The sequence below is a fragment of the Capra hircus genome, chromosome 5 (genome assembly GCF_001704415.2).
Source record: "Capra hircus breed San Clemente chromosome 5, ASM170441v1, whole genome shotgun sequence".
NCBI lineage: Eukaryota > Metazoa > Chordata > Mammalia > Artiodactyla > Bovidae > Capra > Capra hircus.
In genome coordinates, this window is record NC_030812.1 from 108,558,112 (window position 1) to 108,578,418 (window position 20,307).

A 20,307-nucleotide genomic window follows, 5' to 3' on the forward strand; every position below is an offset into this window, starting at 1 on the left:
TTTGGGATTTCCCAGACAAGAATACTGGAGTGGATCGCCCTTCCCTTCTCCAGGGGATCTTCCCAACCCAGGGATGGAAGCTGGGTCTCCTGCATTGCAGGCAATTTCTTTACCATCTGAGCCATCAGGGAAGTCAGGGTAACTTAATACTAACAGATACAAAATAAATATAGCAAATATTTATTAAGCACTTCATATGTATCCCATGGGGCTTCCCTGATGGCTCAGCTGGTAAAGAATCCTGCAATGCGGGAGACCTGGGTTCGTTTCCTTGGCTGGGAAGATTCCCTGGCGAAGGGAACAGCTACTGTGGTATTACATTCTTCAATCTAATTACAGTTTTGCAAGGTAGATATAATTTGTTCCTCTTTAAAAATGTAGACATCAGGAATCAGAGGGGTTTCGCGATTTGCCACACAACTAGTGTTTGGGAGAGTCTGGATTCAAACCTACTGCTGTTTACCTTTTTCTACTTAGAAGAACCAACTTCTCCACCTCTGGGACCTCTGTTCTCAGATCCCATGGTTTCCAGTGTTTTTCTTGGTTCTTCCTGATTCTGCATCAGCTCTCTTCCCCAAACCTATAGCTCCCCATACTCAACTGGCTGCCCTGGAAACCGCAGAGGGCACCCAGCCCCTGCTATAGCAGAATTCTGTTTAGATATTCAGGACAGCGGGTCCTGATGGGCAGGCCCCAGGCATCAAGTCCTAGGTCCATTGCCTGACCCCAACCTCTTGCATTATTCCTCAGCCATTTAAGGCTCCTGGCTCAGGGGAGACATTGAGCTGCACTCAGACCCCAGCTGGCCTTCCAGCAGCCCTGATTACCCTGTGGCCCCCTCCCTACCTGGCCCTACACACAGCAGGCATAGTCTGTGGCTGTGGAAACCTCCTAATTAACCAATAGATCAGTCTCGATGGTTGTGGAGCTGCCCACTTCCTCCTTCACCGTAAGCCAATATTGTTTATTAGCTTCTGGCTGAGACCTTCCAATTCTCTGTTCCCCCGGCACACATACCCCAGCTGCTGGGCACCCTGGAAAGGCCCTCCTTGACACTGGGCAGCTGCTGAGACCTCCTCACTGCCTGCCACCTGCCACAGACCCAGAGATCAGAGCGGCAGTCAGCCTTCTCAGGGGGAGGCTGAGAGCCAGCTGGGGAGCCAGTGCTGCCAGAGCCCAGCACCAGGGCTGACACCTGGTCCCAGGCTCTTTCTTCCCGGTCTCTGCCAAGATGTCCCCAACTGACGCAGGCTGCAGCAGTGGGAAAGTTTCCTGGAGCGCAGGGGCTGTGATGCTGCCACTTCTGCAGCCCCTAGAGTGGCCTCTGTCTCCCACGGCCATCACTCACACCTCCCCTGCCTCATCCGTGCCTTGCACCAACAGGCAAGGGATATAACCTCCATTTGCAGAAGCGAAAACTGAGGCTCAAGATGAGGTACTTGATCATAGCCAAGTGGCAAAATTGAGGAAGAGCCAGGATCCTAACTGGGCGAGAGGATTGGCTCTCGGGGCAGCCCAGGAAGTGTTGGAAAAACATCTAAGAGCATCTGACAAGGTTGCTACACACGACAATGGTGAGAGCCTGCAAAGTCAAAGCGCAGAATAAAATCTCTCAGGGTGGCCTCTGCCGTGCTTGGTCCAGCCACCCAGGTGGGCTGGTGCTCCTCCAGTCACCTCTGTGGGCACGGACAGGTGACCGACTGTAAAGAGAATGGGCAGGAGACAAGCGCCCAGCCAGGGAGTGACAGAGCCAGGCCTGGGGGAGGGGTCCATCAGCAGAAGCCCTGCACAGTGGCCTGGCAGAGGGGCCCTGGCTGGACCCCGAGGCCACGTGCTTCTGACTCCTGCTTCTGAATGGGTCTCCCTGGCCCATGGAGCTAGATAAAGAAGCCCAGACACCCCGACTAATGGAGGGCCATACAGCCTGGCCCAGAGTAGGCGCATGGCTGACATATGATACATGAGGACAGAGGTGCCAGGGAAGGCAAAGCGTGACCCTTTCTTCCTTCTTTATCCCTCAAACATTTGAGTGCTTGCCTTAATCTAGCCCTCGAGAGGAAGTCAGTGATGACGTGAATCTGGCCTGGCCCCTGCCTTGCGGGAGTGCTTAGCCTAGCTGGAGAGCCAGAAACCAAAAGAAGAAAGGACAGCACTGCGTCATGGGGCCATGACAGAAGAGCTCACAGGGCCCAGAGGAGGAAAGGCCTCCGTTCCTTGGCCAGTCCAAGCGGGATACCCAGAGGAGGTGACATTTAATAGGCATTTTTCCTGGGAAAAGGTGGGATGGGCTTGCCAGGCAGAGCAAAGGCCAGGGCAGGTACAGGTGGGAGCAGTATGTGGATTTGTGTAGCTGAAGCAGGATTGGATAGGGTAGCGTAGGGTCTGGGGAGGCAGGGAGGGTGGGTGCAGTGAGGTCACGTGTGCCTCCTAGGTCAGCTGGGGGGGCAGGAACTCCATCCTCTCAGGTAGGCAGTGATGCCCCTGAAGGTTTTCAGGAAGGGAGGGGCCCACAGTTGCTGTGTAGAGGCTGGGTTGGAGGTGCCAGGCTGGCAGCAAGGATCCAACCCAGAGGCTGCTCTGTGAGCCCTGGGCCAGGAAAGCTACCACCAAGGGCCTGGCCTGGAGCTGGGAGATTATTTTTGCCATGGATTTGGCAGGAAGATTGATGGCCTGATGCTGGGCTTAGGCTCAGCCCCTGAGGCTCCTGGGTCTGCTTCAGGAGGCTAATGAAATGTGTGGAAGAGCAGATGATTGTAGTACTTTGGTGGAGAGAGTTGAGTCCTGGAGGACCACAGGCAGGCAATCGGGCTGTCCAGAGGCTGAATGAGCCCCAGCCACTGCCCCAAGGGCCCAGGAGAATCCACCTGACCTGAGCCTCCTACGAGGTCTCGGGCCAGCCTGGGGGTCAGGAGGGAGCTCCTCTTATTTGAAAGGAGATTTGAATTATGTAACCTTCTCACCCTCCCGTTTGTACCAACCTCTTAGGGATGATCCTGCAGCATTCAAGTCTGAACACCTACTCAGTACAGAGTTCTCCTGCAGGAAAGCAAGACAGAAGCATGGGGGACTGTGGGAGCCCAGAGGAGGGTCCTACTCAGCTTGGAGAGGCAGAGAAGATTTCTGGGAGGAGCTGATGCCCAAGCCAAGCCCTGAAGAGCAAGTCAGGGCAGATGTGGAAGGGAGAGACAGGAGAACATGTGCACAGATCACCTGGAGTCCTCCACCTGGACTCAGGCACGGCACGACGAGCCCAGGGCCTGGGACAGGGTACAGGGGAGCCCCAGCAGGAGGTGAGGTGGGAGAGGTTGGGGGAGGCAGCTGCAAAGGATTCTCTAAATCCTATCTGTAACCAAGACTATACTTTGTCTCAAGGGCAAGGGGAGCCATGGAAAGATTTTGAACAAAAGAGTGACCGGATCAGATATACTCTAGAGGGAACTCTTTCTGGCTGCAAGGCAGACTATACCTGGGGAGGGAGAGCAGAATGAGGCTGAGGGTAGGCAGACTAGTTAAGAGGCTGGTGTGAGAACCCAGAGAGATGAAGGTGTCCAAGACATGGCAGTGGCTAGAGAGACATGGACAGATGGGACAACCACATACGAGGTACAATTGTTGGGGCTAAATAGTGATTAAATGTTATGGGGTGGGGGAGAGCGATGTCCTAGATAACGCCCAGTCTTCTGGCTTAGGCTACTGGGGGTGGCAGTTGGGGGGATGTTGAGCTCGGTGGGAACCCATTGAGACGAGGGGCCTGGGGGACATGGTGAGGGTGTCCGTGGGGCAGTGGTGAAATGGGCACCTGCTGTATTTCAGACCTTGTACTTGGCCCTGGAAGGTGTGTCTCATCTGCTTTAGAGTTTGAATTTGGAGAAACTGAGGCAAAGAGAGATTAAGTCACTGGCCCAAGATCACAGAGGTAGTCCCAGACAGAGCTGGGGTCTAATTCAAGTTGGTCTGATTTCAGTTTCATGGTTTTAAGGGAAGAGAAGAGGCAGATAGTTTTGTTTTTGTTTTTTTAAGGGGAGGGAGGAATTCGAATGTGCAATGGTGACCCCCACCGCCAGCCCACCCCAGGTAGCAAATGTAGCTGAGGTGAAACTCAGCCTCGGGGAGGGTGGGTGAGGTGAGGACCTTGGCACACTGTGTTAACCAGTCTCTCTCCCTGCCTCTGGCTGACAGGAACAGCACCATCTATCAACTTCAAGGTATGTACCTGGGGACATAAATACCAATTAACCACCCTGAGTTTCCCTATGAATGAACATTAGTCCTCAGCCTGGATGCAGGGCTCATTTGCAAGTTGCTGGCTGGATTCAAGATGTCATGAGGCCAGAAGGACTGGCTGTGGGGGTGGAATTGTTTCTGGCTTAAGAGGACAAGACTGATTTATTGAGGAATCTGCTTGGTGCCACCTTGCTTTAGCAGCCTGGGCTCTGTGTAGCGGTGAGACTGAAGCAGGAGGAAGGGTTGTGAGGAGGGGTTTGAGGGGGAAAGGGGTGCCAGCTGGGAGTTCCTGGGGGTGCTCTGGATGGCTGTGGTTCTGGGGAGGGTGCTGGGCTGGGCATCTGGTGGGCCTGCCAGGTCAACTCAGAGAGGTGGCACAGTGCAGGGGTCAAGGCACGGACTGTGAGCCACATCACCGGGTTTGAATCCTGGCTCCTGCACTTTGCAGCTGACGTCTTAGGACTGTGGAACTGAGCTGCCTGAGCCAGGCTGCAAGGTAGGCACACCGCCACAGGCTGCTTCCTGGCTGCTGCTACCTATATGAGAGGTTTCCAGGGCTCTCCCAGAAAGATCCTTGCCTCCATCAGAACCCTAAAAACCCTCACAATCTGAGACTTCCCTGGCTGTCCAGAGGTTAGGATTCCGAGTTTCCACTGCAGGGGCCAAGGTTCAATCCCTGGTTGGGGAACTAAGATCCCACAAGCTGCATGATGTGGCCAAAAAAAAAGAAAACAAAACCCCGAGAACCCTCACAATCCAACTCAATTGTGGAGGAGGTTCAGTTCACCTGCCTATGCCCCCTCTGGGCATTCTGATGGCCTAGGGCATTTAATAAACGTGCCATCCTCCCCAGCTTCCAAAGTGGGAGAACGTCACCAGGCTGGCATGGGCCAGTCACAGAGACAAGGGACCACTCTGGGCCCTGGTCTGGGGCTTTGGGCAAGACTTCTTTGCTTCCCTGAGTTTGTTTCCTCAACTGTCAAGTGAACTGATCATATCTCCCTGCATGTACCGAGGCCTCAGTGTTCACTGGAGAGTTAGCATCAGGGGCTTTGGGCTTTCATTCCCTATAGCTGGAGTGAGATGGGGACTTTGCTGGATTACCCAGGTATGTATCAGTCCAGCATCCTGTCCTCCTGACCCTGGCTTGGGCTCAGCCTCTGAGCCCAAGGATCTGGTGGGAGGTGGTCTTTTCCCCGGAGCTCAAGGTGATTGCTCTGGGTAAGGACGCATATGACCTTGAGGGTGGAGGTGAGTCTGCCTCACCTGCTTTCTGTCACCAGGGCAAATCTGATCTCTGCGCAGGATCTCTGTGGCCTGGTCTCACCTCCCTCTCTGGCCAGCCCCTCATGCTCCTGGGGCCGTTTCCCATGCCATCTCCTGGCCCCGCAGTCAGCCTGTGGCCGTCTGTCTGCCAGGCCTGGCTCTTGCTGCTCCCAGCTCTCTGACCACTTCAGAAGGCCTATAATAGTATGGGCAGCCACCAAAGATGGGCAAAGACCACTCCAGACCCAGCTCAGTCCCATGACTCCGCCCTTGGTGGCCAGGTGCAGGCCTCACACACCAGGCACACTGCACCACGTGCTCAGCAAGGAAAGGGCCCGCCCCTCTCCACATGGGGAGAGAGACTTACTCAGTAAGGTCCATGGGTGTCTACTGTGTCTTATGAATACTGGGGAGATCGGCACTTTGGGAATCTTGGCAGAGATTCCTGGGCTGGGCTGGGTCACGTGCTGCTATCTGACCTTAAGCAAGTTACTCTCTCTCTGAGCCTCAATCTTGTGCATCTATAATATAGTGAGCAAGGGCGCTGGCTACCCTTTGACTGCAAACACTAAATCAAAGGGCTTGTATAATGGGCCTGCTGGCACGTAACAGGAGCTCAACAAATGTTGTGGCCCTCAGTTTTAGGAAACTGCTTCTGAGAAGACTCGGACTTCAGGCTTGGTGGAAGCATGAGCTTTGGGGATGAGTCCAGGTTCCAGCCCAGCTGCCCCATTGGGTCACTCTGGCAAACCTGTCTTCTCTTATCCATCCAAAGCAGCAGGAAGGCCAGCTGTCTCACAGGATGGCTGTGAGAACCCATGAATACCCTTCTCCAAGCATCACCACCAACTGCGTGGCAGGGATTTTGTGTTTTCTTCCCCTGCTGTGCTCCCACCTGGAACCCTGGTGAGTGTAAAGCAAGTGCCCGAGAGGTACTTCCAACGTGAATGAAATGGGAGGTGTAGAGAAAAGAACCCTACCCAGAAGGTGAAATCAACAGACGTGGATTTTTTCCTTCCTGCCACCACTGCGCTCCCCACTGCTTCCCCCACAAACGCAGTTAATTCCTGGAGCAGCTAGTGAGAGAGCTGACTCCTGTGTGGGCAACCTGTCGGGTTCTCCATCTCGCCCTGCCCAGCCCAGCCCACTCAGGGCCCACGTGCGTGTTTGCTCTTTTTTAAAATGTTTACTTATTCATTCGGCTGTGGCATGCAGGATAACACTGCATCCTCTGCCCTCCTCTCTCCCTAACCCTGGCAACCCGATGGGGCTTGCAGCTTCCCTTCTCCCAGGGCCCAGGAGGCAGCCCCTGGCCTGAATCTCACCCCCTGCCTCCCCAGAGGTCCTTTCTTCTTTAGGGTCTGGGGAACAGCTAGGTCCCATGAGTTCAATTCAGATCTGATCAAACTGGGATTTGGGAGACAAACTCCCCTCCTCCTGAAAAGCAGCCAGGACTCAAGTCTGGCGAGAGGGAAAGCGGGGCCGAGCCAGAGCAGAACCGGGACTGATAATTTGGGAAAAGTCTATCTTAACTCCTTAGTCAAATGTTTCTGAGAGACAGCTGGGTCTCGCAAGCCTTCCCTTCAGGCTTCCCCGCTGTGGCAGATCCCTGCCAGAAGGGGGCGCTGCCTTTTGCATCTCTGAGCCCCAAGGGGAATGTCAGCTTCTGCCAGGGTAGAAGTTGCCGGGTTGTGGGTTTTTGAGCCTTCACCAGAGTATTAGTTTCCCTTCACTACTGCAACAAATTACCACAAATCTAGTATCTTAAAACAACACAAATTTATTCTCTTACAGTTCTGGCAGTCAGAATTTGAAACCTGTCTCTGAGCTAAAATCAAGGTGTCAGCAGGTTGGTTCCTTCTGGAAGTTATGAAGGAAGAATCCATTTCCTTGCCTTATTATTATTATTTTTTAATTTATTTTTTGGCTGCACTGGGTCTTCACTGCTGTGCACGGGCTTCAGTAGTTGCGGCACACAGGCTTAGTTGCCTGGAGGCATGTGGGATTTTCCCAGACCAGGGATCAAACCTGTGTCCCTTGCATTGGCAGGTGGATTCTTAACCACTGGCCCACCAGGGAAGCCCTCCTTGTCTTTTCCAGCTACTGGAGGCCACCTCATTCCTTGCCTTGTGACCCCTACCTTGCATTACTCGTTTCTTGATTTGGTCACCCTGTCCCCTACGTCCTCTCTGAGCTCCTGCTTCCTTCTAATAAGGATCCATGTGATTACATCAGGCTTGCCTGGATAATCCAGGATAATTGCCCTGTCTAAAGACCTTAGCTTAATGACATCTGAAAGTCCCTTTCATCATATAAGATGGTGTTCACTGGTTCCTGGGACTAGAACGTGGCCATCTTGAGGACCTCTCCTCACCTACTACAACTAGGCTGCAGAAAGGTTACACCCTCCCGGTGTTTCAGTGATTGGGGAAAAAAGGGCCAGGGATTTTCTGCTTTGGGTTCAGCTAGGTCCTCCCTAACCTTGTATTTCTAAGGTCTAGGCTTCACCAACCCCCTGGCCCCTTCCAAACCAAAGAAAGTAGCTGCCATGTCTCCTTGCAAGTCTGGTGACAAGCCTGATCTAAGTGCTGGTGAGAGGTGCAGGGCCAGCCAAGAAGCCCCCTAGGCCAGAGGGTGCCTGCCCTAAGCCCACCCGGCTGGCTGCAACAAGCCCACGGCCGGGAGGGGACTCAGAGGAGGGTCTGGGGCCCGCTGAGGGCACCAGGGAGGCTGTGGGATGAGCGAGGCCTGTGAGGAGAGCGCGTGTCAAGTCAGCCAGGGCAGAGGCATGGCTGTGCTGCTGCGGGAGCCAAAGGAAGAAGCTGGGGGCTGTGGTCTCGGCCCATGGACACGACAGACTGTGGCTGGGAGTGGCGCTGAGGTCAGTGAGAGAACGCCTCTGCCTCCCAGCAGCTGGGATGAGGCCTCGGCAGACGGGGTCCCAGGTGCCAGGCCTTTTCTTTGTAGCAAGAGGGCAGCGGGCGGGGCGGGGCGGGCAGCAGGAGGGACGGCGGGGAGCGGCTCTCGCTACCTCTTCTCCATGTTCTGCATCTGCAAGCTGAGGGAGGTGAAGCTGGCCAGCAGGTCAGTCACTTCGTCCACCTGCGGGAGGAAACCAAGGCTCTGTGGTGGGGTGCCCCGGGTCTCCCCCAACAGCACCACAGGTGCAGAGGCAGGCACTGTCTCTTCTCCCAGGGCCTGTGAGGGCTTCACCCTGGACTATGGAGCAGCTGTCCAACGGTGAATCCTCGCTGCCCCAGAGAGAAGGACCCAGGCTGCTTCCAAGGAGGTGGACAGAGGCTTTGAGGCCCACAGAGGACGGCAACCAGCAGCCATGCCTCTCTCTCCAGCCTCAGAGCGGCGACCAGCTTGCCCTGAGGCTCCTGCCAGGCTGGGGTTTGGACCGCAGCCGCGCTCACCTGCTCGCGGGTGCTTGTCATCTGGAGGCGGGTGCAGAGGTCATCTAGCCGCTCCCGCTGCTCATGCCGCCCTAGGCGCTCCAGGTACTCCCTCAGCATCTGGATGATCTGAAACCAGAGGGCAGGCTGAGGCTGTGCCCACAGGCACAGAGCAGTGCCCAGGGGTGCGCTGGACCAGGTGTCAGCTGGGGTCCACATGAACCATGAATGAAGTCACCTGCTCAGTGCTGCAGGCTCAGCCGAGTGGGGCGCTCACCTGCTTCACCTCCAGCCGCACAGCATCCAGGCATTGGGAGTGGCCTTCCTGCAGGATGTTGAGCTTGGACTTAGCCAGGTGCAGGGGTGTGCGGCCTGCTCGGTCCAGGGCGTCCACCCGGGCCCCTGGGGGGACAGGCAGCGGTGAGCATGCTGAGCAGGGGGAGGAGGAGGAAGGACGGGGAGGGGAGCACTCACCTCCTCGCAGCAGCGTGGTGATGACGGGGGCGTGGTTGGTGCAGGCCGCTGAGGAAGGAGAACAGGGACTGAGAGCTCAGGACCGCAGGGGGCTTGGCCCTGGGTGCCCGCGGGAGGGAGCAGGACTGTGTCTCTCAGGGTTCCGGTGCCAGATCAAGCCCCAAGAGGCATCACTGAGGCAGCAACTGAGGGGATTCAGCGATCAAACCCAACTCCCTCCCTACACATCTGGGGAAACTGAGGCTGGGAGGTGGGACCCGCCTCGCCACAAGCCATGGTGAGAGTTGGTCACAGGGCGGGAACCTCCCCTGGCAGAGCTGCTGAGCCAGTTCAGGTTGTGAAATCAGCCCTGCTTGGGGCACAGCCGACCAATAGTGGATGGGGTCAGCCATGGACACGGCCCAAGGGGAGTGTGGCCCTGGGGACTCAGGTTCTCCCCAGGGGACAGGAGAGCCTGCTGGGGGCCTGCAGGACCCCGGGCTCTCCATTAAAGGAGCCTGTCTTGGCAGCTTGCCAGGCACTCACCCAGGTGCAGTGGTGTGTTCCCCAGCCCATCTCGCTGGTTGGGGTCGGCTCCGTGGTCCAGAAGCAGCTGCACTGGAAACAGGAAAGCCCCAGAGGAGCCGCTGGGGGCGTCTACTGACAGCATCCTAGCCTCCACCCCTCCATGGAACACTGAGAGCCAGTACGCTGCCCTGTGCAGCTTCACTCCCTTGCCCACTCGTGAGGCCTGTGTGCATGACGCTGGGCACTGTGAACTAGGGCTTCTGGGAGGGTCCCTGAGCCCGTGCAGGTATTATGGGACTGAGATTTTAGGGTTAAAGAAAGTTCTCCCAACAGCTGTGGCTGCTAGTGAAGGTTCTTAAGGGGCATGAGACAGAATGCTGGGCACTGAAAAGATTCTATATTTTGATCCAGGAGGTGGACACAGCAGTGTATGTACACAGAGACTTCACTGTTTGCCAGTTATACCACATCCTAAAAAGACCTCTGGGGAAAAAAAAAATTGGGTTTGGGGGCGGGCTGTCCCACTGCTGCCCTTAGCACTGAGTAAATGTTGCCTGAATGTCTGGATGTCTGGAATGTCCGGTCCAACCTTGGGGTCGATCTTGTTCTTTCCCCAGGTGAGCCCCACCTTAGCCTGGCAGTGCCAGTTCCACAGGCCGGAGGCGTGGGAGGGCCCAGCCTTCCTCAGCTCCAGCAGCCCCCCACCCTCTGTGTGCTGTTCCCCAGTGCCCCTTGGGGGAGAATACTCACCCAGCCCCCCTCCCCTACCTCCCCAGGACTCACCAATCTGGTCGTTGCCATTGCAGGAGGCAAAGTGCAGGGCAGTGCGGCCCTTGTCGTCAGCTGCACAGGGGTCCGCGCCATCCTCCAGGAGCTGCTGCACTGGCACCGCCAAGGCAGAGGGAGCAAGCAGGGAGAGTGGCGGCTTAGCCAAGCTGCAGCCCTGGGGGTGGGCAAGGGTGCTTAGGGCCCCTTCCAGCAAGGCATCCATAATGTGTGGGAGAGCTAGTCCCTCCAGGATGTAGCCCCCCCCGGGGACTTGTTCTCCTGAGGGCACAACTGAGCACCACGGGTGCTGGGTGCTCAAGTACGTGTCTTGGGACAGAGCATCACAGAAGGATCTCGGCCCTCAGGGTCAGGAATTCTGGAGTCATGGATATCCCCAGTACTGATTTTGGTCCTGCCCCTCTACCTGAGTCTGGCTACACATCCATCCAACTGGGACACATCTGTGAGCTCACTTAGCTCCCATGAGGCAGCCCTTTAGAGTGGACAGAGCCTGGGCTCTGCCATGCAGTCCAAGTCCCAGACTGAGCTGAGCAAAAAGGAAAGGAGTTCATTGCCAACAGTGTGCGGCAGTGGGAAAAGCTGGGCTGGGACCAGGAAGGCCAAGATTTGGGCCCCCATTCACCAGCCAATGGGAGTAATTTCTGCCCAGTCAACTTCTAGAGCTGCCATGATGAGAATAATGGATATGAAAGTCCTTTTCTGAAAAGTCTGGAGCCATTATAAAATGTGAGGCATTATGTATTGCATGCCCATGTCCAAACTGAAATGTAGAAATTGCTGCCAAACATCATTTTAGAGCAAGCAGTGAAATGCCCTAGCAATCCCCCAGCGAACCTCTCAAGGACCCGAGTCCTTCCAGGCGAAGCCCAGATAATCTCCTGCTCCATGAATCTCTCCCGTCTCCTTAAGGTGAATGAGCCCCCTGACCCCCACGTCTCTGTAGTGCCCTTGTCATCCTGCTATTCTCACAATAACATGCTGAGCTCTTTCAGAGCAACTGCCTGTACACCAAGGGCCAGCCAGGCATCAGGTGCCTGCCTGCCATCAAACACTCAGCATGGTACCATGTCCGTGCTACAGGCTAGGAGACAGACTCCAGATCAAGCCGACAGGAGGGCTGGGATAGGAACCCAAGTTTCTCCTGTTCAAGGACTTTTACCTCTCCCACTAAACACATGACTTCCCTTTCTTTGGGTTTTTTGTTTGTTTTTAGAAATGGTGTCACTTTATACTCTTCTTCTCCAGCTATACTGTAGGTTTTTATTTTGTTTCTTAATATCCTGGACGGAGATATGACTTGACCTGTTCCACAAATGTTGCCAACTGACTGGATAAATGAATGAATGGTTTGGGAATGAATGAATGGGAAAGGTTTACAAGACTGGAGAAGAAGGAAGAGCTTCAGGTCACCTCGGTGTTCATCAGTGCAGTCACCAAAGGAGAGCCAGCATCCCCGAGATAAAGTAAATGGTTCTATTTTTGTGATCTGTACAGCTAACAGTCCTTTTGGAAGGCACTTTAGCAACACCTATCAGAAGCCATCAAGATACACATATTCTTTGATGTAGAAACCCCATTCCTAGGAACTTATCTTAATAGTGACACACCAGTGTGCAAATATGCGACTGAGTAACTCTTGCTTTGGCCCTTTGAAGGCATCGTGTGCATCCATTACAAACTGTGGTTTTAGCTGTGGAATGCAATTACAAGGTAACTTCTGCTTTTTACAACCTTTACAAAAATTGTACAGCTATGTATTTATTCTATAAATAGGAAAAATGACACTTCTGTTTTGAAAAAAAAAATGGTTATGAAGACTATGGGAAATGTTTATGATACATAAAGCATTAAGCAGGCTGTAAAACTGTGTATACAGCACAGTCTACAAGCTCAAGAAAATTCCTCTGCACAGGAAAAAGGACAGGAAGGATATTCACCAAAATATTAACAAAGATTAGGTCCTTTGCTGACATTAAAAATGTTTTTCTTGTATATTTTTCTAATTTTTAAAACATTTTAAATGCATATATCATTTTCACATTTAAAATCTTTTCAGTGGGACTTCCCTGGCAGTTCAGTGGCTAAGACTCTGAGCTCCCAACAGAGGGTGCCCAGGTTTGCTCCCTGGTCAGGGAACTAGATTTCACATGCTGTAACCAAGAGTTAACATGCCACAACTAAGACATCCTGCAGCTAAAGATCCCCATCCTGCAACTAAGACCTGGTGCAGCCAAAAAAATAATCTTTCAAATGATTGTGAATTCATAGAAAGGTACTTACAATTTAACCATAGGAGGGTAGAAATGTTACATCCACTATAACTGCTAACCTACACCAAAAGACCCAACAAACATGAAGCAAGAAAACAGAATGCTAACCATACAGTAAAAAGGAGTGAAAAAGCTAAACTACAGCCAGTTTCGCTATCAGAGTCCTGCAAGAGCCTGGTAAATCTAACAGCCATGAGCTACTTAGATTTGAAGATGGGTGTGTCACAGACTCTGAATGGGAAATTACAGCATTTCCACCAAAACAATAAAACCACCATGTGGACACCTGATTCAACATAAGCTAGACACTGGCTAATGATTGTGAAAGCTGATAAACATCTTTTACTGTTGTGAAAAAGAACAGATAAGCTAGACATAAACTCACAGGCACAGAGAACCAACCAGTGGTTACCACTGGGAAGAGGGGAGGCAGTATAGCGGTGGGGAAGTAACTATTAGGGGCAAACTGCTAGGTATAAAACAAGCTACAAGGATATATTATACAACAGGGGGAATATAGCCAATATTTTGTAACAACTATAAATGAAGTATAACCTGTAAAACTTGTGAATCACTATACTGTAAACTTGTAACTTACATAATATTGTACATCAACTATACTTGGATTTAAAAGAGAGTGTAAGTAAACCTATTAAAAAAAGGTAAACTAGACTTTCTGTGGAAGGGAAATATAATTAAAATATTCTCTGGCCACACACTGCTGCTGCTGCTGCTAAGTCGCTTCAGTCGTGTCCAACTCTGTGCGACCCCATAGACGGCAGCCCATCAGGCTCCCTCGTCCCCGATATTCTCCAGGCAAGAACACTGGAGTGGGTTGCCATTTCCTTCTCTAATGCAGGAAAGTGAAAAGAGAAAGTGAAGACACTCAGTCGTATCCGACTCTTAGCGATCCCATGGACCGCAGCCTACCAGGCTCCTCCATCCATGGGATTTTCCAGGCAAGAGTACTGGAGTGGGGTGCCAAGGCCACACACCAGAAGTATTAAAAAGAGAATATATCATTTTTCCTTGAAAAGCCATATTGGTTACTACCCAAATATTCCACAATATTAAAGTTCATGGAAGAGATGAAATTGGAGAACGCTGAAAACCCCTCCAGTTTCTAGGCCTGCTCACTATGATTTGCCAGGGATAAGTGACCCACTCAAGAAAACACCCTCCTGAGGGGAACAACCTCCTCTCCACGGCCCTTTATCCACACTTACATTTTATCTGTTCATTTTATCTCAAAATAGAATAATGGCCACGTGAGATAGGCAGAATCACAATGCCCAAAGATGCCTATGGCTAAATAGCCAGAATTTATGGATAGGCTACCTTACATGGCAAAAGGGACCTCGCAGACAGGATTAAGGTTAGCAACCTCTAGCTAAATTATTGGAGAAGGCGATGGCACCCTTGCCTGGAAAATCCCATAGACGGAGGAGCCTGGTGGGCTGCAGTCCATGGGGTTGAGAAGAGTCGGACACGACTGAGCGACTTCACTTTCACTTTTCACTTTCGTGCACTGGAGAAGGAAATGGAAACCCACTCCAGTGTTCTTGCCTGGAGAATCCCAGGGACGGGGGAGCCTGGTGGGCTGCCGTCTATGGGGTCGCACAGAGTTGGACACGACTGAGGCGACTCAGCAGCAGCTAGATTATCCTGGAGTTTGCAGGCCCAATCTAACACAGGAGTCTTTAACATCAGAGAACCTTTTCCCATTGGTAGAACCAGTGTGCAGACTCAGTCTACTATCGCTGGCTCTGAAGATGAAGGGAGAGGACTATGAGCCAAGGAATGTGGGCAACCTCAGGAGCTGGGAAAGGCAGGGAAACAGATTCTTCCTGGAGCCTCTGGCAAGAAATACAGCCCCACTGACACTCTGATTTCAGCCTGATGAGACCTAAGCTGGACTTCTGACCTTCATAGTTGTATGATGACAAACTGGGGCTGTTTCACACAAGAATATCTGTGCTAATTTGTTACAGCAGTTACAGAAAACCAATATACCACTTTTCCCTGATTCACAGAATGAATTAAGTCAGTGGATAAAATTAAATCTTTTTTTTTCCTATAACTTGTCTTGTACCTTTGATGCTGCTACTGCCCTGTCAGCTAGTAAAGGATGAAGAGCAACAACAACAACAACAAAAAACAGAGCCGTGTCCTGCTAGGAGCCCCACCCCTGCCTTTCAGATGTTCTGTCAACTGAAGTTTGAGAACCATGAACCCCACTACCACCAAGCCTCAGGGGAGCAGCTGAAGGGTTCTATGCAGATGGTGGCTCTCCTGGCAGTTCAAGTTGACGATTCACTCCTTTTAGCCAGAAGTTCCCAAAAACTCCTACTCTGCAGCTGGGTGCCAGGGATACAAAAGCTCCCGCCATGAGGGGGCTCACAGGGTAATAAACACTCTGACATCAGGAAGGAGTGGCAGGCAAGCGTGGGAAGAGTAAGCATCTGAACCAGACTTGTCATCTGTAAGGTGACAGCAGTTATACAATAGATACAGTGGTCCCAGGGCTGAGCTGGCAGAATTCAGGCGCTGTCTTCCCAGGTACTGGTTACGTGGACTTTTCCTTCCCTAACCAGACCATGGAGCGGACTCACTCTGCACACTCACCTGTTTCCACATCGTTGGCATTGGCTGAGTCCCTCAGCCTTTTCAGAGCTGTGAAGAGAATAAGAGTGCCAGTTAAAAAAAAACAAACAAAAAAACCCCAGCAACGGCCATGATGAAGCAGAAAGTAATGGCTTCCTGGGAACTTCTTGGCAGTCCAGTGGTTAAGGACCCATGCACTTCCACTGCTGGGGTCACGAGTTTGATCCCTGATTGGGGAACTAAGATCCCACATGTCGCACAGCACTGCCAAATGGGGAAAAAAAAAAAAAAGCATCTAAAAGGAAAGAGAGGTGCCAGGACACAACCAGGAGAAACCTGAAATGTGGCACAGCTCGTGCAAAAGTCACATTTTGTAGCAAATCCTCCAAGGCCTTTGCAGCCAGATCTTGGCTCTGCCACTTGGAGACCTTGAACAAGTTAGTTAAGCCCCTGGGCTTCAGATCTATCAAGTACAAACAAGGTTGAGCTCTGTCCTGACAGTCCTGAGTTGTTGCAAAAATCAAATGAGATGATTTACACAAAGCTCTTTGTGAGCTGATTACACATATAATCTTATATTCTCCTTCAAAACAGGCCTCTCCTAAATGGCATATTTAAATCTGATAATTCCCACACAGAAACTTTTTTCTCCTCAATGACACTACCTCTATATTAGAGGGTAACAGAAAGCAATACTTTTATCATCAGAGAAATGGACAAAAATTACAACTCAGATATATAATGATTCCTTATATTCATATAGCACTTTCAAATTCTCAATCCTCATAACACCACTAAGATGAGTAGGTCCTAGAGGGAATCTAAAAGTCTCCATTCTTAAGTCTTTCAGGGTGTTGGTTTCCACGGCATCCATAAAATGTAAAAGACAATATGGAAGAAGTATCAGAGCAGGAGTTCTAATACCAACACAACCAATTTCTACTGATGTGACTTAGAGCAAGACAATTTCTCCAGGCCTCAGTTTTATCTTCAGTAAAGTGGGAACGGGTATCTGGATCTTGATGAATTATTATGAGGATCAAAAACCGGCACAGGGCTTCCCTGGTGGTCTAATGGTTAAGAATCTGCCTGCCAATACAGGGGACACGAGTTTGATCCCTGGTCCAGGAAGATCCCACATGCCTCTGAGCAACTAAGCTCATGCGCCACAACTATTCAACCTGAGTTCTAGAGCCCAGAAGCTGCAGCTACTGAAGCCTGTGTACCTAGAGCCCATGCTCTGCATCAAGGGAAGCCATGGCGATGAGAAGCCTGGGAACCGGCAGCAAGGAACAGCCCCCACTCACCGTAACTAGAGAAAGCCTGCGCTCAGCAAAGACGGCCCAGCAGAGCCAAAAATAAATAAATAAATCTTAAAAAGAAAAGAAAATGACCACATTGTCACCCAACAGTGTCTGCACACGTTGAAGGCCAAATATTGACTATACATTCCCTACTTTACCTAACTCTTGTCAACATTCCTGTAAAGCATACCATTCCCATTTTACAGATAAGAAAACTACAACTGAAAGGGTCTGTAGTTTGCCTAAGGCCACCATGAGCTAGAAAAGTCCAACCCAGGCCTGTGCATTTAAAGAAGCTGGTACGACTTGGCTCTGATACGAAAATATTCTCCACTACCCCAAGTATTATCTACACCTGGGGCGAGGAATCCGTTTCTACTCAGGAACTACCCAATGTGAAAAGCCTCCGGGACTGTTTCTGAGCAGGAAGACTATTTTTTTTCTTTTTTTTACACTCATGATCCTTAGCAGTCATACGACTACTATTCCTACTGGAAGGGGACTCAGGGGTCACTCCAGGTCCGTAGCGCAGATGTCGGAGGACTCCATCCTGAGCGGGCTGGGGAGATCAGCCGAGGGCCAGCCCCGCCTCCCGCCGCGCTCCTCACCGTGCACCTCCTTGCCAGTGGGCCCGAGCCGGCGGTGGGGCCTGGCGGCGCGCCTCAGCCTGCTCGCGGGGATTTTACAGCGCAGCTCATCGCGGGGCTCCGTGTCCTGCTGCCACAGGACGTGCAGGTAGCGCAACGGGGACTGGGCCCCGCCGGACGCCCGGCCCGGGAGGCCCGCGCCGCCGCCCAGCGCAGACCCAAAGTCGGCGAAGGAGAAGAGGCCCTCGGGACCTGTCAGCGGCTCCGGCGCCACCGCGCACTCGCCGTCGGAGCTCGAGCGGCCGGAGCGCGACTCGTCGTCCGCGCCTCCGGCGGCGGCTGCCATGGCAACGGCTCCGCTCGGGCCTGGCCGCCGGCTGAGCCTCGTGCCTGGCGGACCAACGGACCCGCTTCCCTCCACCCTAAAGGCTCGCTGTCAGCGGACGAGCTGGCGGGCCGGGCCTGCAACCACGGCAACCGGGTGGGGGGGCGGGCTCGGGGAGCGGGCGAGCGAGCGGGGCAGTTCCGGACCAATGAAAACCCTTCCAGCCGCAATAGACTTGGTTTCCGGCAATGTGACTGATGGGTATAAGAACCAATCACAAATTTGAGCTGCCCAATCCCCTCGCCGTACGTCCTTACCGGAGCCAATAAAATAGCTGAGTTTAAGACATTTTTTTTTCTTATTTCTCCCGTCGGAGCAAAGAAAAGATAACGGGCAGATGACCTAGCCAATCACGTTAAGATGATTTGCAGCCAATCACAAAGAAAAGTGAAGAAGCCGGAGAAAAGGAGAGGAAGAAAATGTTTAAATCAATGAACGTAAAAAAAACCAAAGAACTTCCTACAAATACACAGTGTTAAGTAGGAAACGAGAATACGTTAAAATGCGGGGCTAGCAACACGAACCGTGTAGTAATAGCTTTTAAAGGCGATAAATTCCGTTCGTTCTCTCCGTAACCCTGGCGTTGATCACTAATTTACAAAGAAACGAATTCTGTAATTCAAGGACTTTCCTGCGGCTCAGACGTTAAAGAATACGCCTGCTATATAGGAGACCCGGGTTCGATCCCTGGATCGGGAAGATCCCCTGGAGAAGGAAATGGCAACCTACTCCAATATTCTTGCTTGGAAAACCCCATGGACAGATGAGTCTGGCGGGTTCCAGTCCATAGGGTCGCGAAGAGTCAGACACGACTGAGCGACTAACACTGTAACTCAACATCGTTACACGAGAGTGATCAACATTTGAGTCCGATAGGCAATCACTGAGCCAGCAGATTCTCTGTGCTAAGTCCCGGACACAGAATCAGACTGAGTACGCTCTGAGAGGCACACGTCGAATGGGAGAAGTCAGAGCCGGAAACAAGGAAGTGTTCCGCAAACGGCTAACGGTGAGCTTAGCAACCTCTCCCAGGTACCCTGCTTTGTAAGAATTTTCACAACCCTGAATTCCACATGCACTTCTGTAAAGTGAGAAAGAGGACCACCGCTACTTCTTAGACGAAGGGCTGAAACCAGAGAGAGAACGGACTTGTTTACGGATGCCCAGCTCTCTTGAGAGGAAGACTGTCCTGGCAAAAGTTGTTCCTTGTTATTCAGCGCAGTGAAAATGCAATCTTTTTCTGACAGTTGAAAAGCACTTTCAGATTTTGCAGTGTTCTCAGAACACCACTATAAAGCTTATCATTGTAACATATGGAGAAAAATGTTTCTTCTTCTCCTCCTCTGCCCCATGCAGGAGAAGGGCATATGCCAACTTCATTTGTATCTAGAAAGAAACATTGAATGGGTACCATTTACCAAGTGCTTAACATATATTATATTAGTTCTCCTTCACAAGAGCCTTAGCAGGTAGATATTATTATATTGACTTAGCAGAATAGGAAACTGTAGTCTTGAAATGTCATATGAATCAACCAAGGGTATGAGACTAAAAAGTTGGAGGACTGGGATTTGAACATAGAAAATCCTCTCTTTCCATCACACTGCTCTCTTTAATAAAGAGCCTACTGGAAACCTGCCTCCGGAGAATATAAGTGACTTCTGGGTGTTTATACCTCACTTCTGCCAAGTGTACGCTGAATTAACTTTATTACTCATTCCTCAACTTTTTCCGTGTAATAACCTCCAAAATAATCTTCATCCCTTCAGTCTCTCTTTGAAGAATCAAGGTGTCTAAAGCACAATTCTCTTCATCTCCTACTAGTGGGTCTGGTCTTCAAGCCATCTGGTCTCCCAAGATGTTTGCATTGTCAGAAATCTTTTAATTTACACAGGATCCCTAAACATCTAGAGGTTGCTGTTACTTTTAAATTTTAAGTCAGCTTTGTTGAAGTGCATAGCCCAACCCTTTGTGTACTGCAAGAACCACTTGTTATTTAGGACTGGAAGAATGGGATGTGGGTTTGGATGTGGACCCAGTTAGCCTAACCAGCTGAGTTTTAGAGCAGAACTTGGGACTCTGAAATTGCATTCTGCCGGGAGCCAGCGTGAGGAACTCTGCCCATGGCAAAGGTCATGCAGACAGAGGCTTTAGCATACGCAAAGGCTGGATCGAGCCTCAGGAAACCCCCTGTTCCCGAGCATCTACCCTCAAAACCAGAGTCTACCTACTTTACTGTTTCATGCTCTCACCTACACTTCTGACTTTATGGGGGGCTGTTCCCCACCGGTTCTCTCGGAGAAGGAGTAAACTTGCAGCTCCAGTCAATAAAAATTCCTGGGCGTGCCAAGGGTGTCTCAGGTCAAACCTCTCTGCTGGCAGACTAGCTTGTGTGACAGGATTATCCACACTCCTGCCACTATGCACATGATTGTGTAGGAAATGGCAATCCACTCCAGTACTATTGCCTGGAAAATCCCATGGACAGAGTAGCCTGGT

The 20,307-nt window shown here is 51.6% G+C and overlaps 1 protein-coding gene across 1 annotated transcript; it reads right to left on the minus strand.

Moving 5' to 3' along the window:
• Positions 7,248-17,899, minus strand: ANKRD54 (ankyrin repeat domain 54). The gene is made up of 8 exons (XM_018048740.1): positions 17,445-17,899; positions 15,554-15,601; positions 10,653-10,751; positions 9,888-9,959; positions 9,363-9,410; positions 9,166-9,290; positions 8,910-9,017; positions 7,248-8,592 (listed from the first exon to the last, which is right to left on the minus strand). The coding sequence occupies exons 1-8, from the start codon at positions 17,767-17,769 to the stop codon at positions 8,518-8,520; spliced, it is 900 nt and encodes a 299-aa protein (XP_017904229.1). The 5' UTR covers positions 17,770-17,899; the 3' UTR covers positions 7,248-8,517.

Excerpts from the sequence above, each read along its gene's own strand:
- ANKRD54 (XM_018048740.1), bottom strand. The coding sequence starts at position 17,769 with ATGGCAGCCGCCGCCGGAGGCGCGGACGACGAGTCGCGCTCCGGCCGC. Across the intron at positions 15,602-17,444 it reads CACTGGCAAGGAGGTGCACG|CTCTGAAAAGGCTGAGGGAC; the intron begins GTGAGGAGCGCG and ends TTCTCTTCACAG. Across the intron at positions 9,291-9,362 it reads CACCACGCTGCTGCGAGGAG|GGGCCCGGGTGGACGCCCTG; the intron begins GTGAGTGCTCCC and ends CTGTCCCCCCAG.